At 36.7% G+C, this 27,208-nt stretch overlaps 1 protein-coding gene across 3 annotated transcripts in view; it reads left to right on the plus strand.

The window, feature by feature from the left end:
- Positions 1 to 27,208, plus strand: part of DGKB (diacylglycerol kinase beta) — a 527,879-nt gene that overhangs the window by 191,579 nt on the left and 309,092 nt on the right. For all 3 annotated transcript variants that reach the window (XM_036328013.1, XM_036328012.1, XM_036328014.1), the window contains 3 exons: positions 8,223 to 8,339; positions 18,771 to 18,844; positions 22,115 to 22,189. In XM_036328013.1, coding sequence (XP_036183906.1) covers positions 8,223 to 8,339; positions 18,771 to 18,844; positions 22,115 to 22,189 — 266 coding nt within the window. The remainder of the gene's footprint in view (positions 1 to 8,222; positions 8,340 to 18,770; positions 18,845 to 22,114; positions 22,190 to 27,208) is intronic.

Genomic DNA, 27,208 nt, shown 5'->3' on the forward strand with positions numbered 1-27,208 from the left:
TGACCAGCCTGAAAACACCCATCAGCTCCTCACCCAGGCTGGCCAGGGACCCAAGCGGGACCCCCACCCTGATCTGGAACACCCTTCAGGACAAACCAGCTGGCTCCCACCCATGCACCAGGCCTCTATCCTATAGAATAAGAGGGTAATATGCAAATTGACCCTAACAGCAGAAAAACTGGGAATGACTGGTCACTATGACACACACTGACCACCAGGGGTCAGATACTCAATGCAGGAGCTGTCCCCTGGTGGTCAGTGTGCTCCCACAGGGGGAGCTCTGCTCAGCCACAAGCCAGGCTGATGGATGCCAGCACAGCGGTGGTGGCAGGATCCTCTCCCGCCTCCTCAGCAGCACTAAGGATGTCCGACTGCAGCTTAGGTCTGCTCCCTGCTGATAAGTGGACATCCCCCAAGGGCTGCTGGGCTTCCAGAGGGATGTCTGATTGCCAGCTTGGGCCTGATCCCCCAGGGAGTGGGCCTAAGTCAGCAGGTGTTCATCCCCTGAGGGGTCCCAGACTAGGAGAGGGCACAGGCCGGGTTGAGGGACCCACACCCCGAGTGCACACATTTTTGTGCACCCGGCCTCTAGTTAGTTAATAAAATTATTTAGATTTCAGGTGTACACTTCTATAATACATCATCTGTATATTGTGTTGTGTGTTTATCACTCTAAGTCAAGTCTCCTTCCATCACCATTCATCCCCCCTTTACCCTTTTCTATCTCCTTGTTCTCGCTCTCCCTCTAGCCATCAGCCATCACCGTACTATTGTCTGTGTCATGAGTCTTTCTTTTCTAAAGTAAAACAAAAGTGCTCCTATTTTGTTTAAAGATATTCAAATATTAGTGAAAGCAACTGTTTTCAATTTCTTTCACTTGTTTTAGAGTATAACAAAAAGTCAAGGATATCTATGGATCAATTTGTAGTAAATAACAATCTTAATGTTGATTAGTAATTCTCCATGCTTTTACAGTCATTGTGCCCAAACCCAACTTGACTAATACACACACACACACCCCTCGTTAGTCTGTCTGTTTAAAGCATACAAGTTATTTTCATAGACCAACCCATTTTATACACACAATTCAATGGCTTGAGTAATAATTAAGTTTACAGTTACAATGACAAGATAAAATCTACTTGGAACTGGAATAAACAGATTGGTTAATACTCAGGAATGACTATGTTGACCATTTAACTCAACTGATAGAAAGAGATAATGAATGTGCAGAGAGAAGAGTCCTGCGCCCTCTTTTAACCTTCGGCTTACTGTGGCTTCAATTAGTATGGTTTACAAAGGGAATGAGCGTGAGTGAATTTCAGGCACATACACACATTTCGTTTTATAATGGCACTACCATTTGCCAGTAAGCAGCCCAAATTACATGATTTTGGCATTGGCCTTCACAGAGCCCACTTTTATCTATTACGACCCAAGCAGCATACCTGTTTTAAACTTACTGATGACATGTAACACTATGTTTTATATTTGAAAAATGACTGCCATCTATCGACTGCCAATGTAATGCCAGTACTTCACATTTTCTCAGTTTATCATCACATGAAACTTTTCATTTTATAGATGTGTTAAATGTTGAGTTAGAGAAAGTAAATAACTTGCCCCAGGATTCAGAGAATTTGCCATTTTTGAAATGAAATCGTTTCTCTGGGCAGAGAAATGTTCAAATCCCATAGAAGGGTCACAGTAATCAAAGGTATAGCTTGGCCACTGTCAGTAAGCTGGTTTCTTGGAGATCATAACCCTTATAAGACCCAATGACATGGTGACACTTCTGTTTCGGGGAGTTTTTTATGTTATGACTATCCAAGGGTCACCTTGGGTGAAAATTCGAGAGTTTCTGGGAAATTCTTGCGGCCCAGCTCTAGTGGCAGAAAGGGCTGAGTCTCCATTCAGTCAAGTGGTGCAACAGCAGAGAAGGTGAGTTGCAGGATTTCTTTGAAGGAGGCTGTTGGCAGCCAAGCAGCCCCTCCCCTTCTCTGTGGCTTTGTACCAATGGAGGTGCTTTGCTGCTGCCTGTCGCTCATGCTGAGACTGGACAAAAAGAAGAAAACCCTGTGCTCCAGGGAATCATCCTTTGCTGCTTGCAGCTTGTGAGTGATCGATCCCAGCAGGCTGATAGCGGTAAACATCCCTTTTGTGAAAGCAGTTTTCGGCCATGAACAGATACGAAAAACATCTGAGAATCAGCATGATACGGGCAAAGATTTTTTTAGAGCACATATTTAAAGTGAGGTCTTTTTATTTTTTTTTAATCTCATTTATTTCATCGTTCTGTTCTCTGTGAATGGTCTTTGTAGCTTTTCTTCTGCGTGCATTATGGTGATTATTCTTGGGAGTTCTAATACAATAAATTCCCCAGTTAAGATCTCTTGTGCTACTTGTAGAGTCCAAGGATCACAAAACATTGAATTTTGTATTTAAAATGTCTACATAGCAAACACAAATGATTGATATTCTAAAATGCTGAAATATCAATACCTGTGTTTTAGATGTAGTTATACGTTCTATATTCTTTCATATTTTGGAGGTTAGAGTGGCTCTTTTCAGTGTTTGAATAACTTCTATTGATTATAACAATAATTGTCCAGCTCTTTTTGTATCTGGGATAATTTATCTGGTACAACAAAATTTGTCTTAATTATAACCAATTTATTTTGTTATTTAGGGCCCCAAACTGAAAACAAAATCCTGAAGGTGGAGTGATGAGCACTGCCCCCTATTATCAGAGAGCTATTTTATTCTGAACAGTGATGCACAGTAATGTCCGTGAGCTCTTCCTGACAGTTTTTTAATAACTGCAACAGTGAGAGTAACTCAGATATCCCAGTAGAGCTCTGATAGTCAGGGTTAACTAACCCTCAAAACAGATCAGTGAGATGTTTGTGGACAGCAGATTTGGAAACATGCCTTTCCCCACCCTCTCCTGCCCCTCATATAAAATAGGACAGAAGTAAATATTTTCTCAGTGGAAATATGAAAAGTATCCGACTACCCTCCTGTTAGTTTACGCCGCTTAAATAAAATATACTGAGTATCTCAGAGAGAGTGCTACAAAATTTGGAAATAAACATAAAACAAATAAGTATAATAAAAAGAAAGCCCTGGAAAATTAAATGGTCCTGAGTCTCTTCTGTTGTAAAATTTTCAGCTTGATTAATTCCACAAATTCAATGCAGTAAGCATTTTTCCCCAAACAAAGAAACCACTTGGTCTTCTGAGTATGTATGTGTGTAAACAAATGTTTACCATTTTAGTATTGTCTAGATCCGTGGTCGGCAAACTGCGGCTCTCGAGACACATGCGGCTCTTTGGCCCCTTGAGTGTGGCTCTTCCTAAGCCTTAGGAGTACCCTAATTAAGTTAATAACAATGTACCTACCTATATAGTTTAAGTTTAAAAAATTTGGCTCTCAAAAGAAATTTCAATTGTACTGTTGATATTTGGCTCTGTTGACTAATGAGTTTGCCGACCACTGCTCTAGATGACATACTGAAAATTTTTAAACTTGTTATATTCCTCTTTCTTGTAATTGTAGATCGCAAAAATGAAATTTTATTGATTGAAAATTTAATTTAGGTTTTTTAAAATTTGTTCATATACATTGTGGGAGCAAAAGTAGGTTTACAGTTGTGAATATACGAAACAGAGTTTATTCTGGTATTATTTATTTTTGCATTAATTTCTATGCAAACAACTATAAACCTGCTTTTGCCCCACCCTGTATTTTATAATTGTTACAAAAAGGATTTGCTTAGTCTTAGCCACAGTTTACTCAGAGGGATGATGCCCTGGAGAGACATCAAGCCACTTAATCAACTGCTATATGCTAGTTGGAGATTCTTACCACGAAGAAATTCCCCTAACTCTATGCACAGCCAAGGATAAAATAATGCTAATAGGTGGTACAGTAACTCTTTACAGACATTCATGTCTTAACTTTCCAGAACTACATCTATAAATAGCAAGGTCACAAATATCTACTTACAATGAGACAAGCCAACTCAAATTATATTTAATTCCCATAACCTAAGTACTTTAGAAATTAAATGACAATTGCTGGGTTATATGGCAATATATAAGTTATAAAGGAATGCTAGAATATAAGATACTTAAGTATATCTTTCGCATTATAGATATTTATATAGCATTTGTTATCGTGTTTTATTAACCTGTATGTAAGGACCTGGGAAGAAGCTATTCCCATATTTACTCATAGTATTCCATTTTTGAACTTTTAGCACAACCTGTAGATTTTCAAATATAAACATTGAGCTTAACTTACCTAAACCGATGCTAATATAACTATTTCCATATATATGTGTGTGTGTGTGTGTGTGTGTGTGCGCGCGCGCGCGTGTACACACACATTTGGAAATATAACAAACACTTTGCATAATGGGAATATGGATGAACACGTTAAAGGCAGACCCATGCTCATTTTACAGTATTCATAATACAGGCAGAGCATTGGGACATTGTACTTTCTCTGCTAATCCTTACACACTCTGAGAAAGAGGAGGCATAAGTTCTCCAAGGTTGCAGAATATTTAAGTAGCATTAATGGGATTCATCTCAGGCTTTTTTAGTCCAAACCTCATCCTATAATTAACTCTTTCTATGCATTATACTCTTAACTATTTATGGTCAAAATTATAATTTATAATCTTATAAAGCATTATCAATCTTTATAATGTCAATATTTTTGCCAGAAATTATGCTTATATATAAGTACATTATTTTCCAAAGAATTTGAATTTCAGGCATCCTGTTGTAGCATACATGTTCAACCACACACAAATATATATATATATATATATATATATATATATATATATATATATATATGTAGTGTCTGTGCACCATGAAATTGCTAAGTAAATTATCTACCCTGATTAACACTTATTTTGGTTCAAAACGTTTTCGAAGTCATCTGTCCCGGGTATATTTTAAAAGTTTTACCTTTAAGTCCACTTACAAACATTTTCCTAAATTACAGAACTGAAATAGTACTCTAAAAATAAATACAGAATCTAGGAAATATATATCTGAATAAGTGATAAGAAAATGGCATTCAATCATTTAGGCACGCACACATGGAAAACATTACTAATTGATCAGGACAATTTTTTTTTTTTTTCCCTGAGCCTAGACATGGCGAAGAATCTTTCTCAATATCATGCTTAAAGCACTTAATTTTTTTTTTTTTATTGCTTAAAGTATTACAAAGGGTATTACATATGTGTCCATTTTATCCCCCCGCCCTAGACAGTCCCCTAGCCTCCCCTATCCCCCAATGTCTTATGTCCACTGGTTATGCTTATATGCATGCATACAAGTCCTTTAGTTGATCTCTTACCCCCCTACCTCCTGCCCCGCAACCCTCCCCGGCCTTCCTGCTGCAGTTTGACAATCTGTTTGAGGCAGCTCTGCCTCTGTATCTATTATTGTTCAAAAGTTTATAATGGTCTCTATTATCCATGAATGAGTGAGATCATGTGGTATTTTTCCTTCATTGACTGGCTTATTTCACTTAGCATAATGCTCTCCAGTTCCATCCATGACGTTGCAAATGGTAAGAGTTCCTTCCTTTTTAGAGCAGCATAGTATTCCATCGTGTAGATGTACCACAGTTTTCTAATCCATTCATCTACTGATGTGCACTTAGGCTGTTTCCAGATCTTAGCTATGGTGAATTGTGCTGCTATGAACATAGGGGTGCATATATCCTTTCTGACTGGTGTTTCTGGTTTCTTGGGATATATTCCTAGAAGTGGGATCACAGGGTCAAATGGGAGTTCCATTTTCAGTTTTTTAAGGAAACTCCATACTGTCTTCCATAGTGGCTGCACCAGTCTGCATTCCCACCAGCAGTGCACAAGTGTTCCTTTTTCTCCACATCCTCTCCAGCACTTGTCGTTTGTTGATTTGTTGATGATAGCCAGTCTGACAGGTGTGAGATGGTACCTCATTGTTGTTTTGATTTGCATCTCTCGGATGATTAGTGACTTTGAGCATGTTTTCATATGTCTCTTGGCTTTCTGAATGTCCTCTTTTGAAAGATGTCTATTTAGGTCCTTTACCCATTTTTTGATTGGATTGTTTATCTTCCTTTTGTTAAGTTGTATGAGTTCCCTATAAATTTTGGAGATTAGGCCCTTATCAGATATGAGATTGGCAAATATGTTTTCCCACACAGTGGGTTTTCTCGTTGTTTTGTTCATGGTTTCTTTTGCTGTGCAGAAGCTTTTTATTTTGATGTAGTCCCATTTGTTCATTTTCTCTTTAGTTTCAAGTGCCCTAGGAGCTGTATCAGTGAAGAAATTGCTTCGGCATATGTCTGAGATTTTGTTGCCTTTGGATTCTTCTAGAATTTTTATGGTTTCCTGTCGTACATTTAAGTCCTTTATCCATTTTGAGTTTATTTTTGTGTATGGTGTAAGTTGGTGGTCTAGTTTCATTTTCTTGCATATATCTGTCCAATTTTCCCAGCACCATTTATTGAAGAGACTATCTTGGCTCCATTGTATGTTCTTGCCTCCTTTGTCAAATATTAATTGAGCATATTGGTTCGGGCCAATTTCTGGGCTCTCTATTCTATTCCATTGATCTATATGCCTATTCTTAAAGCACTTAATTTATTTTTGTTTTGATGTTAAAATTCATGTATTTCCCCATTTATCCTGACTTTTGGCAGGTACTGATCTAGGTTCTATTGTAGAAAAATGAAACACACAAAGTCCTTTCTCTCATGAAGCTTTTATCAAGCAGGGGAAGACCGGAATTAAATGAATGAAATTGATAACATTTCAGGTTGTATTAAATGACACTCACAAGGAGGCTAAAGGGAATAGAGAACCATATCTGACATTTGACCAGAAACCCAAAGTAATTGAGGAGCAAGTTCAACAAATAAGAGCTTTCTAGTACAGTGCAAAGTGATTGCAAGAGCCCTGAATTAAGAGCATGATCTTGTGGCCAAGGCACACTGAAGTGAGTGTAGCTGGAGTGGAAGGAATGAGTGTGGCTATTGTATAGAGAATTGATTGTATGGAGGCAAAGTTGAAATTGAATTGATCCATTTGGTTATGGTTACAATAGGCAAATAGCACAATGATGGCTTAACTCCTATAATGATGGAAGTGGTGACTTATTTTCAGGGGGCTAGACAGAAATTTTTAAAAAATATATACTTTTCAACCCTTTGGGGATTGATATGGATATTCGACACCCATGTGGACAGATAGAAAGGGCATTTGTGTGTAGGTATTAAGGTTCAAGAGAGAAATATGAACAGGAAAAACAAATTTGGAAGTCTTCCCGATAGAATTGAAATCGAAAGCCTTGGATTAAATGAGGCTAACCTAGGGAGTGGGTGTAGATGAGGTTAAGTGTTAAGGACTGCCACGCTGAAGGAGGAACCAGCAAAAGAGCCTATGAGGGCACAGTGGGTGAAGTACGAAGAGAGCTAAGAGAGAGATGACCTGGAAGCCCAGTGAGACAAGCTTTCAATAGGAAAGATGATGTTAGTTCTGTCCATTGCTGCTTAAAGGTTGAGAAGATGAAGATTGATAAACAGGTGTGGCGATGAAAAGGTCATTGATAATTTTGCTATGAGCTGATTTGTAAATTAATGATGATAGCGCTTATTGAGGTGAGCTGAAGAGAGAATAAGAGGAGAGGAAATAGAAAGCGAAGCGGATAACTACAACAAACTTTTTTTATTATGGTGAACAAAGAGATTCAATGGGATGGAATGTGAGTTTTAAGGTTTATGCCATTCTTGATAGTAACTTCATAGCAGCTTAAAAGTCTATCATGAATTCATTTTCAATGTTGCTTTTATTTATAAGCATTATGTTTAGAGCTTGTTATGAATATTTAATTCATAACCCTATATTATTTATATCTTTATCATTGTTTATGAAAAAATCAGCTTTAGTGTTTCTAAATAACTATTGATAGAGTCATAAGTGGGCCCATAGAGATAATACAATTTGGTTTTCTTTCACATTCTTTCTTTAACTGATATTTTGATCATGCATCTCTCATTTACTAGTAGTTTGAGCCAGTTGAAAGTAACTGCTTTTGTATCAGTCACTAGTAATTTGGGCCCAAATTTGTAGCCATGAAAATCTATATGTTGCCCCTTCTAGTAAAATGATTCAACATTTTTTAAATAGTTTTTTGTTTTATTACAGGAAAGACAAGCAACAGTGAAAAAGGAAAAAGTTGGTTCCCAGCAGCCAAACAAAGTGACTGACAAGAACAAAATGCAAAGAGCCAATTCAGTCACTGTGGATGGACAAGGACTGCAGGTATGATTTTTTAAAGTATAAATTTTAGTATCTTTCATATTTGTTACTGCTGTGCTCTTCTTAGAGGGGCATATGTCAAGGTATCAATGCATTTATTTAATGTGCAGAATAGCTCTGAAGATGTCTTCTGAAAAATCTTTATTAATTTATCAACATATCAGTTTTATAGCTGATTAACAGAGTGACATTATGGTCAGATTAATCATTTATGATGCTTTTTTCATTTAAGTATGTTTCACACTTGGCTAGGCACGTCTCAACAGGAAAGGAAAATATACATTGTTTTTAAAAAGTTTATGCTAGGCACTATAGTAATATTTTAGGTGTAGTAAGTGAATTTGCTTTATAACATATGAGATAAATATTATTCTTAATTTTCCTCAATAATAATATGATAAATATCATAATTATTTAATACTTTTGAAATGAGCATATTGGTGTTCAGAAGTCAAATTATGTTCAGGGCCTCACAGTTAGTCATTGGTAAAGCTGAGTTTTGAATGAGGATCATCTGAATTTATTATGTGTTTTCACTTTAACGTACCCCATCTCGTTGGCTACAGCATTTTAACAGGCATATAAATGCGAAATTCCTGACCACCTTTTTCTTCCATTTACTTTTGCAGATTTAAATAAAAATCATGTATGTACTAGAATGATACCTTTTTTCCCCTCAGTTTCCTAAGATTTGAATAATCAGACCATACTTTACCCAGACTTTAAACTAAAATTAAATGTGTGTGCAGTATTTTAGAAGCTTTACACTGACATGTCAGTATAAGTTGCATTTTTTATTCAAAAATAATTGTAAATATTCAATCTTATTCCAACTAAATAAGTCACAGTAAAAACAGTAGACGATTAACGTTTTATGTCTATGAGTTTCACCCCACTAGCCAGACAATAACTTTTCACACTTTCTGTGGCATATAAAAATATCAGGGAAAGTTGTCAAGAAGCAAAGTATAGACATCGGCCCTTACAAAACAGTGGCAAATAAATATAACTTATTGCAATCATCATTATAATATTTTGAATTTAATAGTATTACTTCATAATTAGGTAAAATAGACTGTTTCATATCAGTAGAATGTAGTAAGACATGATACACATAGGTATTAACAGAAAATTTTGGGGATAACATTTAAAAAGGTAAAATGCTTAAATCTTGGATAGCTATTTCATACAAAATGGTAAAAATAATTCATTTTCATGTGGTAATCAATTTTAAAATAATAAAATATTTGTTTATCAGAAAAGGTAAATAGATGTACAAGAAAATTACTTTTTGTGAGTTTAAAAAAATTATATCATTAAAAATATTGAGTTGCTTTCCAGTTTGCATATAACTCAGTGACAGAAGAGATCTACACGGCTTAAAGAAGACTATTAATCATAGTTAAGCACATTCATCTTACTTCTTTCCAGCTAACCAGCATAATGATCAGGATTATTATTTCTAATTAGAGGAAGTAATAGATCATGTATAACCTTAGGATGAGTCTCATTAATTAACCCGAGTCCTAGGGGACTTCAAATAGAGGTGGTTAGGCACTCTGTCTTTGTCATCACCCACACCATAGGTTTACTTTTAGTGCATATGATCAAGTTTAAGAGAAACTGCAACTTCTTAGCATGCAGGAGCTGTGAAGATACAGGTGACTATCCCCAGGTGAACCAATAAGTAGAAAAACAGAACAATTGTTTAAAGTGTATTAAACAAAAGGTACATTGTCCCTAATTGTTCTTTGAGGAAACTTTTCAAAAAAACGATCACTTGAAGATTAAAAAAAATGTAGTTTGTAATATTCCGAACACAAGACAAAGAGGGGAACTTGATACTGAGATACCTAAAAGTAAACCAGTGTTGAACCTACCACAATTGCTTCTCCCTCTTCCTACTCTTTCTTATTTGCAGTATCTCCTTCTTATAATCAGCACAAGAATAAACTGTACAACACCTGTGCACTATACACAACTATATGGTGTGTGTATAACAATTAATTCCCTTTTTTTGATTGGTGTGTGTGTGTGTGTGTGTGTGTGTGTGTGTGTGTGTGTGTGTCCATTGTCTTTTTCCCACTTTGGGCTCAAGCCTGTTGATTATTTTGTAATCAGTTCCTCATTGTCATTTTAACTCCCTCTCTGTCCAAGATAATTTGAGTATTACAACAACTTTGAGCAGTACAACGACTTTTAAAGTGAGTCCCTGTCTCTGTACATATAATGCACTAGTTTATAAGTAATATGGGACAATGGAGAGAAAAAAGGTAAGGAGTGCCAGGCAGAGGGTTGGGGTTGTCTATAATTTTATGTAAGATGGCTAGATTAGAAGTGAGACTTCAGGGACACCTCAAAAATGATTGACTCATGCAATTGAAAAGATGGAGAAGGATCTCCGTGAGTAAGGTTTGGAGAGAAATTTCTGATCCTGTTAGATATCTAAATGGAGATGTCAAGTAGGCAGACAGATATGTGAATCTACAATTTAGGACAGAAGACAGATATGAATTTGGAAGTGAAAGGCATTTTGATGGAACTTAAAGCCATCATTTAAAATGAGATCACTAAGGGAAGGAGATTATATAGAGAGCAGTGGTTGACCTGGGATTCCAAATCAGCCTGCTCCTAAAGCCATGTCCTTTAACATTTACTGTATGAAATTGCCTCTCTATGTGAGTGAATATGACTTTATCTGATTAGCTCTATTCTCGATAAAGAATAATCTAGTATAAAATGTTTCCTTGTGAATTCTTTTCACACCTAATTTATAATTATTCTTCAAGATTTTAAGTACCACACATGCTCAAAAACATTCCTTGAATGCTTTTTCCTGTTATTAGTATTTTCTAGATTACTCTGCATTACCCAATCCTAATGTTTCTTAAAAACTGTTTTGAGAAGCATCAGGTTCTGTACAGATGCCTCAAGTCCAGTGGTAGGTAATGTGAGACTGAGAGTTCAGGGTATTTTTTTACACCTTAGACAGAGTAACTCACCTTTCATATGTTTTATATAATCTTCCACTTAAAATTATTTCAAATGCTATTCCAAGATCAAATAGTTTCAGGATAACCAATTTTTAATATATTCATATTTTTGTCTTCAACCTCTCAGTCTATCAAAATATTTAACAAAACAAATGTGATATTTTTAGGATGGCAATAAATCAGTTTTCAAAATAACTGAGGTGTACATCTTATTTCACAATTATTGAGCAAAAAAGAGAAAACACTCATGGACATAGACCACAAATAATGTGTTGTAAAATTGTGCTCCTGAAACTTGTATAATTTCGTTAACCAGTGTCACCCAAAAAAATTCAATACAGAGAAAAAAAGTTAAACACATTAAACATAATTTTTTGAAAGGAAAATGAATTATTGTTCAAATATAAAAAATCAACTTTTTATGTTAAAACATATATAAAATGTAGTTAGTTCAAAAAAGAATGGTAAAGTTAAATATGAACTTGACATTTTAGTGTTATCTAATCCTAATTCCATTCAAGTTTCACCAATTGTCTCAGTAATGGCTTTTATAACAAAAGAAGCTAGTCTAGAATCAAGTTATTACCTTGATTTTGAAGTTGTGTTATATTTATGTAAGAAGATGTTCTTGTTTGTTGGCAATCCTAAAGTAAGCAAAAGTGATGAAAAATCATTTTGGCAAAATACTCTGTAATTGTTCATGAAAAAAAGTTTCTACCATGTTTGAAAATTTTCTGTAAATTTGAAATTGTTTCAAAATATAAAACATAAGATTATTGTAAGATATTTCCATAAAACGTAATTCATGGAGATCATATATACTCACTTTCAGAAACTAAGAAAACTGTATTTCTTTAGTCTACTTAAATCCCTTTAAGTATATAAGATTTGCATCACAATACAAATGACTTCCCATAGACTGAATTCTAGAAGTGAGTTCTTATCTGATTTAGACAGCTCTGGAAAACAAGATCTGGAATGAAATATATTGATTATACTAATTGAAATATCACATCTAATTATACCTACGTTTCCCCTTAACTCTCAGGCTATTATTTTACATTGCAAAAGGATTAACTGAAAAGTGCCAACATTTAATAATGAGAACATAAAATAATGAGAATAAGATAACATGAAATATAGAGGCTATCCATACACTCTGAAATCAAGTTTCTTTGGTTATTCACTCAGGGACTAGAAATAATTACAAATTTGATGAAGGATAAAGTTTCTCTGCCTGATTTCATCTGCATGCAGGTCTTTTCTCCTTTGGATCTTGTTTTTTTCACATCAATTACAGTGAGGTTCTGCAGAAATTAAGGGGGGGGGCAGAGTAGAGAAGGAATAAACAAAATATAACAGTGGTTCAGACAAAATAATTTTTTTCTCTCTCTCACATAAATGAAGTCCAGAAGTAGGACCTTTAGAAGCAGGGCTAATAAGGCAGCTTCACACTTTCATCAGGTCTGGTTCTATCATTTCCAACCTCCACCTATGATATCTTCAAGGTCACCTCCTTCTCAGTGATGGCTGCTGGTCCTCATGACATCAAATTCCATGCTGGCATCCTGAGAAAGGTGGCTAGAAGCTCTCACTCTTCCTTTATAAAGAGCATATATTGAGTTTCCATGGGACACTTCTGTACTGGTCAGCTCGGGCTGCTGTAACAGAATGCCATAGACTGGGTGGCTTAAACAACAGGCATTTACTTCTCACAGTTCTAGAGGCTGGGAAGTTAAAGGTCAAGGTGCTGGCAAGAGGCTGGAAAGTTAAAGGTCAAGGTGCTGGCATGTACATTCTGAGGCCTCTTCTCTCGGTTTATAGATGAAAGCTGTGATTAGAGGGGGTGACCTTACAAAATTACCCTTTGCCCAGCATTCTTTTATTAAGGATGAAGAGGAATATGAGAACTAAATAGCAATAGCAGATACTCTGCTACTAAGATACTCCAGGGCAGGCTGCAGGTGCGAGCAGGGCTGGCACTGGCAGCAGGTGTGAGTGTCCTGTGGGACCATGGCATGCAGGAGCAAAGAATTTTCATTAACCACCAGAGGCTTGCCCTGAAGACAGCGACCGATGCCCCACCTTGGTCTGGCACCCCTGCTCACCTGGTCTACCATCATGCCACGGCCGATGCTCATCATGTTCTGTGCACGCCCCCTGGTGGTCAGCGCATGTCATAGGAACCAGTTGCTTGGTTGTTCGGTTGTTCAGTTGTTCCGCTATCTGGTTCATTTGCATATTAGCCTCTTATTATATAGAATTATTAATGAACACAGTAGTTGTTTGTTTTTAACTTGTCAGAATTGAAAATGGCTCTATAATACTGGAGCTCTTTGGGTCTCCAACCTAAGAACTCTGCCTTTGGTCTACTGGTACCTAAATTCACACTGCTGGATTGGCATTTTTTTTATTGTCACAAAGTTTACAGAATTTTAAAGCTTTCTGAATGAACATTGAAAGAGATGCCTTATCTGCCTGGAACCTTGACATTTCTAGTATAACACCGTTAAATGATCCCTTACTACCAGTCTTAATGGTGCTGATATTTAATAGCCTATCACTTCTTAAATACAAGTTACATTAGATAAGGTGTTTTATCTGTTTACATCATTATCAAGAGGGGAGTATTCCACAGTGCCTGAGAACTTACAAATAAATATCTTAAGTTTGTGATGTTTCATCTTAATATAGTTTTATTTTGAAACCTAATTTCTTTTTTTTTAATTAAATCTTTATTGTTCAGATTATTACATTTGTTCCTCTTTTTTCCCCCCCATAACTCCCCTCCTCCCAGTTCCCGCCCCACCCTCCGCCCTCACTCCCCACCCACTGTCCTCATCCATAGGTGCACGATTTTTGTCCAGTCTCTTCCCGCATCTCCCATACCCCTTTCCCCCCCAGGAATAGTCAGTCCATTCCCTTTCTACGTCCCTGATTCTATTATAATCACCAGTTCATTCTGTTCATCAGATTATTTATTCACTTGATTCTTAGATTCACTTGTTGATAGATGCATATTTGTTGTTCATAATTTGTATCTTTACCTTTTTCTTCCTCTTCCTCTTCTTAAAGGATACCTTTCAGCATTTCATATAATCCTGGTTTGGTGTTGATGAACTCCTTTAGCTTTTCCTTATCTGTGAAGCTCTTTATCTGACCTTCAATTCTGAATGATAGCTTTGCTGGATAAAGTAATCTTGGTTGTAGGTTCTTGGTATTCATCACTTTGAATATTTCTTGCCACTCCCTTCTGGCCTGCAAAGTTTCTGTTGAGAAATCAGCTGACAGTCGTATGGGTATTCCCTTGTAGGTAACTGAGTTTCTTTCTCTTGCTGTTTTTAAGATTCTCTCTTTATCTTTTGCTCTTGGCATTTTAATGATGATGTGTCTTGGTGTGGTCCTCTTTGGATTCCTTTTTTTGGGGGTTCTCCGCGCTTCTTGGACCTGTAAGTCCATTTCTTTCACCAGGTGGGGGAAGTTTTCTGTCATTATTTCTTCAAATAGGTTTTCAATATCTTGCTCTCTCTCATCTTCTGGCACCCCTATAATTCTGATGTTGGTACGCTTGAAGCTGTCCCAGAGGCTCCTTACACTATCCTCGCATTTTTGGATTCTTTTTTCATTTTGCTTTTCCGGTTGGGTGTTTTTTGCTTCCTCGCATTTCAAATCATTGACTTGATTCTTGCGCTCCTCTGGTCTGCTGTCGGGAGTCTGTATAATATTCGTTATTTCAGTCCATGTATGCTTAATTTCTAGTTGGTTCCCCAACATAACATCGAGGGTCTCATTAGTTTTCTTGTACATCTCATTAAGTTTATCGGCGGCTTCTAAACAGTTCTTGAGAGACCTTAAAAGTGTGGTTCTGAACTCTATGTCTTCCATTGACAATTTTGTCCTGTTTCTTTGTCTCCGCATTTTGTTATGCTTCCTTGGTGCACCCCCTAGTGGTCTTTGTGCGCAGTCTTGTAGTTAAACCTTGATTGTTGTAGCTAATACCAGGGAGGGTTTGACCTCCAGGCCAAGTGGCTATGAGAATCAGCTGTGTCTGCAGTGAGAGAACTTCTGTCCTCTAGGGAGGTGCTAATTTAGCCTTTGCCTGATGCTATCCGGCAAATGCCTCTGTGCAGGGCTTGGGCATGGCGGGTTGCACAGGATCAACAGGGTGGGCCAGAGAGAGCAGTTATGGCGGCTCTCAGTCCTGTCCCCAGGGGCTCTGCCTCTCTGAGTCCCAGCACCCGCTGCAAACCCCGGAGAGAAAGCTGCACTCGCTCTGACCGAAGCCAGACAGTCCCGCTTCTCCCGTTTGAGTCTGGGTCCCTAAAGACTCGCCCGTATCTGGAGCTCAGAGTCTGCGACTCCCTCCCGATTGAAAACGCCAACAGCGCCCTCCGCCGCCAGCCCGCTCCGCGCACTCCGCACCTCAGAATTTGACTTCAGCACTACACCTCCTCTGAGTGTCTGTATGCGTTTCTCTTTCCTCCTAGTTGTAGGACTTCCACTCAACCAGCGTTCCTGTGGTTCTGGGTGATGTCTGTTCCGTTTTTTAGTTTCACTTTTGAAGTAGTTGTTCAAGGCAGCAAACTCCGGCGTTAACCTACGCCGCCATCTTGGTTCCGAAACCTAATTTCTTAAAAGGGGATATATAAGGAAAAGGTTGTTATTGGTTTTATTATCCTATATTTCCATTTTGGGTATTTGACTATTGTATCTTGTAGAGTAGCACCATTCTTTCAAATGTTTTCTTTATCTAAATTATGAACTACTTGATCTATTTATCCATTTATCCACTCATAAAAATGAGATCATTATTTTTTTGTATTTTGAGGTTATGTACATATTGTAATTTATTCTAGTGTGATACTTATTTGATAAAAAATAATGATTTACGTATTTCATTTACATATTTCAATAAATAAATATTTTTGAAAGGTTTTCTAAAACGTATTTTCAAATACATTCCAAATATTCAACCCAGTGTGAATTTAATATCCTTATATAATAAAACCCTAATATGCAAATCAAGCGAATAGTGGAATAACTGGTCGCTATGACACGCACTGACCACCAGGGGGCAGAGTTGCCCCCTGGTGTAAAGTGCACTCCCACACAGGGGGTGCTGCTCAGCCAGAAGCCGGGCTCACGACTGATGAGCGCAGGAGCCTCTCCCACCTCCACAGCAGCATTAAGGACACCTCGGGGGATGTCCACCTGACAGTTTAGGCCTGAGGGGTCCAGGACTGTGAGAGGGCACAGGCTGGGCTGAGCACCCCCCCCCCCCCAGCCCTCCTCCCCAGTACAGGAATGTCATGCACCAGGCCTCTAGTAGTCTCTTATAATGGTAAGCTGAATGTGGAGTTTGTGGAGGATCATCACAATGTGTATTTGGGTTTAGATTTAATGATTTTCTCAAAATTAGTTTATTTACCTTGAGATTCTCACCTCTAATTAAAAATGAGGAGTGAGAATTCAGATTACATGCAGAAATCAACTAAAACTCACATCTGGTAGCCTTGCTATTTTGCCTGTGAAAAATTTAGGAGTGGTATCTGATTTTATAATAGGAGGGGAAATAAAGGTGTTCAGTTTTTCGTTATTTTGGCTTTTAGTCAGAGAAGAAAGGTATGTGTGACTTTCTAGTAGCACCATGGCCTGACCTGCAGGAACTTCTATACGTTAATTGAATAAGCGCATTTACTAGTAGCTCAGGGAGACAAACTGGAAAGTTACTACAGATCCAGCTCATTCATCTCATCTTCCTACTGAATTAGAAACAACTCAGGAACAAAAAGCCTTGTCGTCTTTTCAAAGTAAAATAAAACAGAAACAGAATAAATTGTAATGAAAACTAGTTTGATAACAGTAGAGCAACTATGAATATCTTACACAAACTTCTCATACAACAATGTGAAGATTTTAACATTTTTAGCTTGAACGTGGTCATTAGAAAAAACTCCATTTCACTTAAGAATGGGAGAGAATTGTGTGGGCAGAATTTTTCACCTTAGATTGATTGTTTAATCCAAGAGGAAGGAAGGACATGCCATGGTTGTTTTTGTCATATTAAATATTTAAGGATACTTTCTAGGGTAGAAGTAAAAACAAAGGATACTTTGTATCTATTTTGAAAATGTAAATGACCTAAAACTTTTCATCTTAATATTGAGAGGATTCCATTAGTTGTAAATGTTTCTTATTAAAATACTGTTTTGTCAAACTGTATTTAAATGAGCTATCTTGGTAGGGGTAAAATATTTTTAATATTTTACTTCTTAACATTGAAGTCATGTAAAATACAAGAGTTCTCCTTTACCATACTATCAAAAATAATGTTATCCCCCACCAATAAAGCGCTATCACCTTACCTGCGTTATTTCTCTTCGTGGGATATTTCACTCCTAAATATGCTTGTCTGTCTGTTTGTTTATTGTCCGTTTTTCCACTAGAACATAAAATCCAGTAGGACAGGCCCTTTTCTGTTCCACTGAGAAATGAGAAGTGAAGAAAGCAGTGCAGGGCATAGTGTAGGGACATGGCCAATTTAATGAACTCCAGATTACCAAGTAGTCCAGAATACCTGCACCTGTAGCCTCCAAGCAGGAAAACAAAGCTCTGTGGAAACATTATGTAAAATGGGACTTTTAGGCTGACAGGGGCCTCAAACCATCTTATTCACAAATGGTTGGGAAGATGGATTCCACACATGCCACCAAGTGCAGTTCTTCCATAAAAGTAGGGCACGCTATAGTATGATTATTTTTATTCTAATACTAGAGGCCCAGTGCACGGATTCATGCACTGGCAGGGTCCCTCGGCCTGGCCTGCACCCTCTCACAATTGAGGACTCCTTGGGGGATATCAGACTGCTATTTCAGCCTGATACCTGCAGGTCAGGCCGAGGGATCCGTGCACCCGGCCTATATGATGCCTGTAAGATCTTTAGTTAATTTCTTCCTCTCTTCCCCTCCCCCCTTCCCTCTGAGGTTCACCAGTCTGTTCCATGTTTCCATGACTGTGAATTGCCTCCTGGTGGTCAGTGTATGTCATAGCTACCAGTCGAACGGTTGGCCAGTTGCTTATGCTTTTATATATATAGATTTCCCCCAGTATACTCTACTGTATTCTTTCTGGTTTACTCATTGTCCCACAAATTGCACCTTTTGTTTTCATCTTATAGTTTTTCACACTTATTCCATTCTCAGAGCTGTCTTTCTCTCTGACCTATACCTACCTAGTTAGATCCTACCACTCTTTGTGGAGTGAGCATTCCTATTGATATGTATGTATCAAAAGCACAGTGATTAACTGAATAACTAAATAGATCGGTGTATCTAGGTATCCACATTTAAGAATGAAAGAGCTACATTTTTGAATTTGCTAAGTGGTATTCCATGATGTAGAACTAACAGTAATTTGTCTATATAAAAAATTTTTCTCCTAGATTACTCCTGTTCCTGGCACTCATCCGCTTTTAGTTTTTGTAAACCCCAAAAGTGGTGGGAAGCAAGGAGAACGGTATGTTTTTTTCAAGTCATATTTCTATGTCATATTTATGTAAATAGATTAATTAAAATTGTGGTGTACAATATTTAAAAGCATTATTTCTCATGGCTTACTAATTTTGATGTGAAACAAGTAATGCTAGCACCTATCTGTAGTATATTGGTATGACCTCTCCTTATTTTTACAATTGGAATTTGAAAATAACAATGTCCTTTTATAAACATTTTTATCATAGCTCAGTTATCTGAATTTTCTCTACCATACCTATCACCCCTAGCCCTTGATGGTCAATAGGTGATTTCAGTAAGCCATTACCCAGTACTGAGGAACACAATTGATATCCAGCTTCTAGACAAAGAGTATAAAGATTTCCCGTGTGTGCATTTAGTAGAACATGATGCCATATTTCCCAAAGAAACACATACGGGAAACACATTTAATATGAGTAATGATGAGCTGCATATCAGATATCTCAATATTTGGGCTAACAATACAAAAATGTCATTTTGAATGGAATTAATAATTAATTCATAATATTTAATAAAAATTTGAAAATCACCACATTGGGGAACAAATCTTATATCCTTCTAAAGAGGATAGTTATAAACAAATATGTGCTTCTATCTGCCTTAATAATTTCTAGAAGTTTTTACTACTCTCAACCAAATAAGGAGCAATAATATTAAAAATATTAACACAAACATTATGATAATCAAACAGAAATTACTTTTGAGGTTACCAAATAATGAAGTTGAAATATTTCCACAAACCAAAATTTTGTAAAGCAGTTTCTTTCCTAGTATTTAACTTCCAGCTGTATTTCAATGAAAGGAAGAATGTGTTTCACTTTTCAATCAACAAGATACTATTTCTATTTAAAAGTTTTTTTCTTTTATCAATACTCAGATACATTTCAATGCCACATGATAAATGCTAAACTGAAAAGGTTTCTGATAAAGGTGCTAGGAAAGTTCAGAGGTGAAATGACTATTTCTTAAGACTGATAAGTTTTTGGAAAAGAACTAGCTTTTGAATTGGTTTTGATATAAGTAAATGTTTGCCAGTAAAAGAAGAAAGATTTGTGAAATGGCGTGGCATTTTTCAAGGAACCAGGAGATAGTCAGTGAGGTTAAAAATTAAGGGGGAGGAGGGACAAGATGAGATGTAAACTATTCCAAATATAATAAAACATTTTACATTGTGAATAAATTTACTCTAACCTTTCATCTTAGAAATAACATAACTGTACTTAAATAGCAATATAGAAGAGGGCTAGCGAGGCATGACTTTTGTAGAACAGGTGAGAGAACATGAAAGCCTGAATTAAAGCATGAGATGGCCTAGCCAAGTCTGATAGACTAGAGGCCTGATGCACAAAATTTGTGCAAGATTAGGCCTTCCTTCCCCCAGCTGCTGGCATTGGCTTCCCCCTGGCACCCAGGACCCGGGCTTCCCTTCAGCTGCCGGCAGGCACCGGGGACCCGGGCTTCCCTTGCAGCCCCAGCTTTGTCTGGAAGGTCACCTGGAAGGATGTCCAGTCTAATTAGCATATTACATTTTTATTATTATAGATATTACTTAGGTACAGGATTATCCACAACCAGGTTCAGGTGCTGGGAAAAAGGAGATTGACTCTAAGATTTTTCTTGAGAAACTAGATGATCTGATTAATCAATATTTAGAATGTTAGGGTTCTAGCAGATTTGTGAGTTGGGGAGTGGGGATAAAGCAGACATTACATAGTGAATTTAGAGTGTTTCTGCTAGCAAACATTATAGGAATGTGTTTATAAAAATACATGGGTTGGCAAAAGTAGGTTTATGGTGTGAGTATGCAAATCAGAGTTTTTTCTTGTATTATTATTATTATTATTTATTAATTATTGTATTATTCTCCATATGAACAACTGCAAACCCACTTTTCCCCACCCTTGTATATAGTAATATTGTACATGAATATCAAATTAATGTAAAAACACTAAATTTTCTCTCTCTTTTTTTTTTTGTCTAAGACTTCCAAGCATATGGGCAATATATGTGCTTAGGAACATTTCTGTTGCATTTGTTGTAAAAAGGTTGATTTCTTTCAGAAAAAAATGAATTTTTTAATATGTGCTATTGAAATGTTTACCAATTTTAAGACCTGAATGGTTGTTTATGTAAAATAATTAGGCAGTTGTGGTTCACTTTCTTTGCTTGCATACGTACACTTGCATAATCTGATTTTATAAATGGAATAAATAGTGTTCAACTCTGTTAAGTTGGCTCAGTATCCTATAACTTTCACAGGGATCTGTTAAGAGAAGCTATTTAAGCAATTGTCTACTGATAATTTCAAAATATTTATTTAAAATTTAATTAGCTAAATAATATTTAAATGCAGAATAATGTTCTAAATGCCTATATAGAATACAAATATCATTATTTCTATTTATAAACTATACTAGAGGCACAATCAGGGCAGATTGGGGCAGGGTCTATTGGGCGGAGGAGATGGCAGGAGGTTGGCTGGCTGGCCCACCCTGATTGGAGCCCATCAGGGCCGGGCTGACTGGGGGGAGGGGCCGTGGGCAATTGGCCAGTGGGCTCCACCCCTGATTGGGGTGGGGGGGGCCGATTGGTGGTGGGTCCACTGTTGGGAGGGGGTATGGGCTGTGTTTTGGTCGGCCCTGTCCCCGAATGGGGTGTGGGTGCTGATCGGGGGTGGAGCTGGCTGGGGTGGGGCTGCAGGTGGTTGGCCCTGCAGCCTAATTGGGATAGGTGGGGGCTATCAAGAGTTGGGCCAGCCAGGGAAAGGGGCTGAGGGCTGATCAGGGTGGGGCAGGCTGATTGGGGGCGGGGCCAGCCGGGGGGGGGGGGTGGGGGGAAAGGGCAGCAGGGTGATTGGCCAGCCACTCTGACCCCCATCAGGGTGGGAGGGGCCAATTAGAGGCAGGGACGGCTGGAGGGAGGGGCCATGGGAGGTTGGACAGCCATCCCCACCACCCGATGGGGCAGGTTCACTGGCTGCAGTGGGCGACCGGCCGTTGTGATCTTTATGGTGTTCCAGTAGCTGGCTTTTTATATATATATATAGATTGCTTTATAAATGACTACTAAGCTGCTTTTCCGAAAAGAACCACTAGTTTCTATTAAGCTTTTATATTTTTAATAGTATTAATACAAAATTTATCAAATGTATACAGTTATACCCATATATGTAATTATAACATTGAGAGGTGCTATTTATTTAAAATGTTGATGTACCACTAATTTTTTTTTCTTCCATATTTCATCTGTATAGAATTTACAGAAAATTCCAATATCTACTAAATCCTCGTCAGGTTTACAGTCTTGCTGGAAATGGACCAATGCCAGGGTAAGTTCAAGGATAATGTCATAACCATTGACTCATTTAATAAATAAATTAAATAAGCCTGACATACCTAAAAATAATGTTATTTGAATACAGCAGCTAGATCACTATATCAAAAATAACAACAACATAGAATATCAACTGCATAAAAGAAAGCAATGCAGATGCTGGTTTTTAAAATAGCCTGCTTCAAATATATTTTCCTCCCTTCTAAATATTTTGAGGTAATATTAATACTAGTGCTAATAATGATAATTTCACATACAAATGCATACACACACACTAGCTGGGTGCTTCAACTTCTAAACCATCTGTTTGAAAAACTACTTCCCTTGAAAATCTAGCATATAAATCTAAAGAGTAAAGAAAAGGCTAGTTAACAAAGAAACAAAATCATAATATGATTTTATTAACTTAGCACTTTCAAAATCTAAAGAGTATCATCTCTTACTAGATACTTTGTTGTTAATAGGTAAGATATAGAAAAATAAAATAATTTTCACAACAGAAACCATATACTTTTAATGTCACAAATATGCACTGAAATAAATTGTCCTTAATTTGGCCTCATTAACTAATGAATGCCATCATCTTCCACTGACCTACTTTCTCTCTTTCACCCTGAAAGTAAACATTAGACCCGATGAGGGGAGAGAAGCTCTGTATAACCTTACACAAGGTTCTTTTTTACAAACAGGTAGTTTGTAAAAATACGTCTCCTCCATTATTCTCACAAACTAGAAATCAAGTATTGAAATTGTACTATTTTAAGTGCTCAGAGTAAAATGTATACTAATGTGTGTATGTTAAATAAATATCGGTGCAATGCGATCATTAGCACAGGTTCCCATAATTACACTTATCTCTTTCTTGCACTCCCTGTTACTGACCAGGGCCTCTTTTCAAATGCAGAGCAGTGATCTGTGGAAGGGACTGGCTTTAAAAGGTTCACCATGAGCATTTAGTTCAGAAAAATGCCATTGTCAAGCTCCAGACTCCAGAGTCCAAGGATCATGATCAGATGATTGGGTAGGTGAGCCACACACAGGAAGTCCTTATCTAGATAATGACAAACAAAAGTTAAAGTCTTGATATTAACAAATAAACTCAGGTAGGATGGCTATTTTTCTCCTTTATCAATAGCCTCTGAACTTAAAAGAAGTAGGTCTCATTCTGCAGAATTAAGAAATTGTGCAATCAAAAATGTAGTCATTCCAAGATCTCTGTCACTCCACCTAGACTGCGTACATCCAGGATTTGCCCTGTGTTTCATAGTTGAATGCGATGCCTACTGACTCTGCTAATCACGAGCCTTATAACTTAAACTCTCCATGTCTTTATTATCTTGGTTGTAAGAGAAAAATAGTAGCTGCCTTATAGGGTAGTTCTGAAGTTAAATTCTATGATGCCCATAAAATGTATCACATAATATATCCTCAATTCATGTTATTTATTATCAATACTACTTATAGGAATTAACATGACCACTTTTTTAAGTATATGTATGTATATATTGATTTCTGAGAGGAAGGTAGAGATAGAAACATCAATAGTGAGAGAGAATCATTGATCAGCTGCCTCTTGCAGGCCCCCTACTGCAGATTCAGCCCACAACCCATGGATGTGCCCTGACTGGGAATCGAACCGTGACCTCCTGGTTTATAGGTTGGCGCTCAAACACTGAGCAACAGTCGCCAGGCAACATGACCACTTTTTAGCTCTATGTAAATATATTGCCATAACATTGCTCTTAGCTTTGATTACTCATTTTATTTTTTCCTTACTCTAAATATATACTACATGTTCCCTTTCACTCTTTTAATTTTAGGCATCCTATTATCCTCCACTTTATTTTAATATTAGAGTCCCGATGCACGAAATTTGTGCAAGAGTAGGCCTTCCTTCCCCTGGCTGCCAGCACCGGCTTGCCTCTGGCACCCGGGACCCAGGCTTCCCTCTGGCCGCTGGCAGACACCTGGGGCCCGGGCTTCCCTCACAGTCCTGGCTTCATCTGGACGGTCGTTCAGAAGGACGTCTGGTCTAATTAGCATATTATGCTTTTATTATTATAGATTGAAAAAAATAAAGTAATATATGTACTTGTAAAAACCCATACTACAATAAACATTATTTAGAAAGTAACCTAGAGGCACTGCCACTCCTTAGGGATTACCACTGTGAATTGTTTGTATGTATACTCCCAGAACGTTTTCATAAAATGTAATGTATGTATGTAGTGTATTCACATATAATATACTCATATATATAATACATTCATATTAGACATATATGTTGTAAAGATGGATATTTTAATATTAGTTAGAGTAGTTCTTCTTTTTAAATAGTTTTATTGTTTTCATAGAGGAAGGGAGAGGAAGAAAGAGAGAAACATCAGTAATGAGAGAGGATCGTTGATCAGCTGCCTCCTGCACACTCTTTAACTGGGGATGAAGCCCACAACCTAGGCATGTGCCTTGACCAGGAATCAAACCACAACCTCCTGGTTCATAGGTTGATGCTCAATCACTGAGCCCGGGCGGAATAGTTCTTTTATTATATTCAAAAGCTTATGATAAATACCAGTTACATTATTTTTTAAAGCTACACAATGTTCTATATTTTTGTTAGGCATTCTATTATTACTTTTTAAGTATTTTTTATTGATTTTAGTGAGAAAGGGAGAGAGAGAGAGAGACATAGAAACACCAATGATGAAAGAGAGTCACCAATTGGCTGCCTCCATTACTGGGGATCGAGTTGCAACCGGTTCATCGTGCATGTGCCCCCACCAGGAATTGAAATGTGAACTCCTGGTTCATAGGTGTACACTCAACCATTGAGCCATGCTGGCCAGGCTAAGCATTGTATTATTGATAAACATTTAGAATGTTTATACTTTTAAATTACTGTAAACCATGTTAAGTTAATATCTATCAAATTAGGTATGTTTTTTTAAAAGCATATTCAAATATATTCATTGAATAGGTTGATATAGGTAGAATTGTTTGACAATATTTTCAAATTTGACAAATTTTTAATTATATAAAGTTCTTCCAAAGTGCTATACAAAAAGTATGTACTAAATTACAATCCTAGCAGCAGGAAAATCCTGATTTTCCACAACCTCCTTTAAACTGGCGATCTTTAGCAATTTCTATCTTTGTCCAATGTAACATGCAGTTCAATGACAATGAGCCAAAATAGGTAAACTGATAGTAGATTATTATTTCAGAATCCTTTAAGAATGATGATGTAGTAACCCATTCCTATAATTTAATTAGAAAGAATGATAGTTTACAGTGAAGTCCACACTAAAATAGAATATTTATGCAACAACTAAGTAAAATGGGTAAAGATAGCTTTTTAACAATAACAGCAAGGGTAATGTATATTCAGTGTATATTTATTCAAATGACTACCAGATGCCCCTAACAAGTTTTAGCATTCTCAAAGCACATTGAGCAAAAAAGTGACACTTTCTGCCTTCCTGCGCTTATGTTTTAGTAGAGGAAGGCAAATTAAACTAATAAAATATATGTTATGTCAGTTGAGAAGGTGAACTTAGTGAGCACTGGCAGTGAGTATTCTGTGTATTTTTTTAATAGGCCAAGCCAGGAAGAACTCCCTAAGTGTAGACATGCCAAAAAAATATTAGATATCGTTTTTAATGTGGGGGAGTTAGGAAAATGGAGGAGTAGCAAACATATATACTTCTTCAATAAAGGAAAAAATAATTACATTAGTAATAAAGAGTAGGCTGAAAGAAGGTTTATAGTTCATATGGAAAATAATATAATACTTAATAAATGATACAAAAATAAACTGTTGCATGTACTCACAACCGTAAACCTACTTTTGCCCCATCCTTTTATCTGTAAATAGTACAGTGTAACTTATTTGCGTATACATTTTGTTTATATCTTAAAACAGTCGAATGGAGATGTTAATTTCATTTTAAAGCTAAAAACATGCTCAGAATGATTAAATAATTCTCCCCGGCTACTATTTAATGAATTAAAAAAAAACAACGAAGGAATGAATGAATGTAGAGAAAACATTGAGTGGATTAAGAGGGTGAGATAGAGAGATCAATTTTCCAACCCATTTAGCAATCAATTTACCAAGAGTAAGCTGGTCTGACAGTCACATGGGATTTATGTTTGGGGGTAGGATGCTGCTGAAGAACCAATGATGACAATTTTTAAAGAAAACAAGAATGAATAAGAGATGACACATCATCATGGAATAGAAGAACAATGGTGAGTCAAATGGACAGTTAGGCTTTCACCAGAAACAATGAGCTCTATGGTAAACTTCTCAGTCACTGGCATATTTTGAAAGCTTTTGTAGGCTTCAATGACAAAATATTTGAAAACTTAGGAGATAGACAAAGTGATGCAGAAATATGACTGGTTTAGGAAGAATTAGAAAATATGATTTTTTTTCAGTAATTATTAAAGGAGACTGATAAATTCATACTGAAATTTAACTTGCAAAAATGATTTAGGAAAATTAGAAACACAATTTTGGTCAATAATTGTTATAGACATTATACAATTAAGATCTTTATATTTAAAAAATAAAAATAAAAAATGAAATCAAAGACTCACCAGAATAGTCTATATACAAGTGCTACTTATTTTATGGAACTTTCAAAATTCTAAAAATGCTTCCAAAAGTAGAAAATGAAGGCATACGCTGCAATTTAGTTCATGAGATATAATTGTGATAAAAATTAGAGATGGTATCAAGAATAAAAATGGTCTATTGTATTCATAAAATTAGATGCAAAACTTCTAAGCAAATTATCAAAACCAGCTCCAATTCCCTATAAAATTATTAATAAACAATACCCAATTTAGTACATGAAAGAATAATGAGAATGCAGAAATATATAATTTTACTGATTAAATGGGATCATCCATCTCAAAATATGCAGAAAAAATCCACAGTAATTCATAATAAAAGTTCCAAAGCAAGAATAGAAGAAAGCTTTATTAACCTTATAAAATGAGTCATTCA

This window comes from Myotis myotis, unplaced genomic scaffold (genome assembly GCF_014108235.1).
Source record: "Myotis myotis isolate mMyoMyo1 unplaced genomic scaffold, mMyoMyo1.p scaffold_m19_p_11, whole genome shotgun sequence".
In the NCBI taxonomy this organism is placed as follows: Eukaryota; Metazoa; Chordata; class Mammalia; order Chiroptera; family Vespertilionidae; genus Myotis; species Myotis myotis.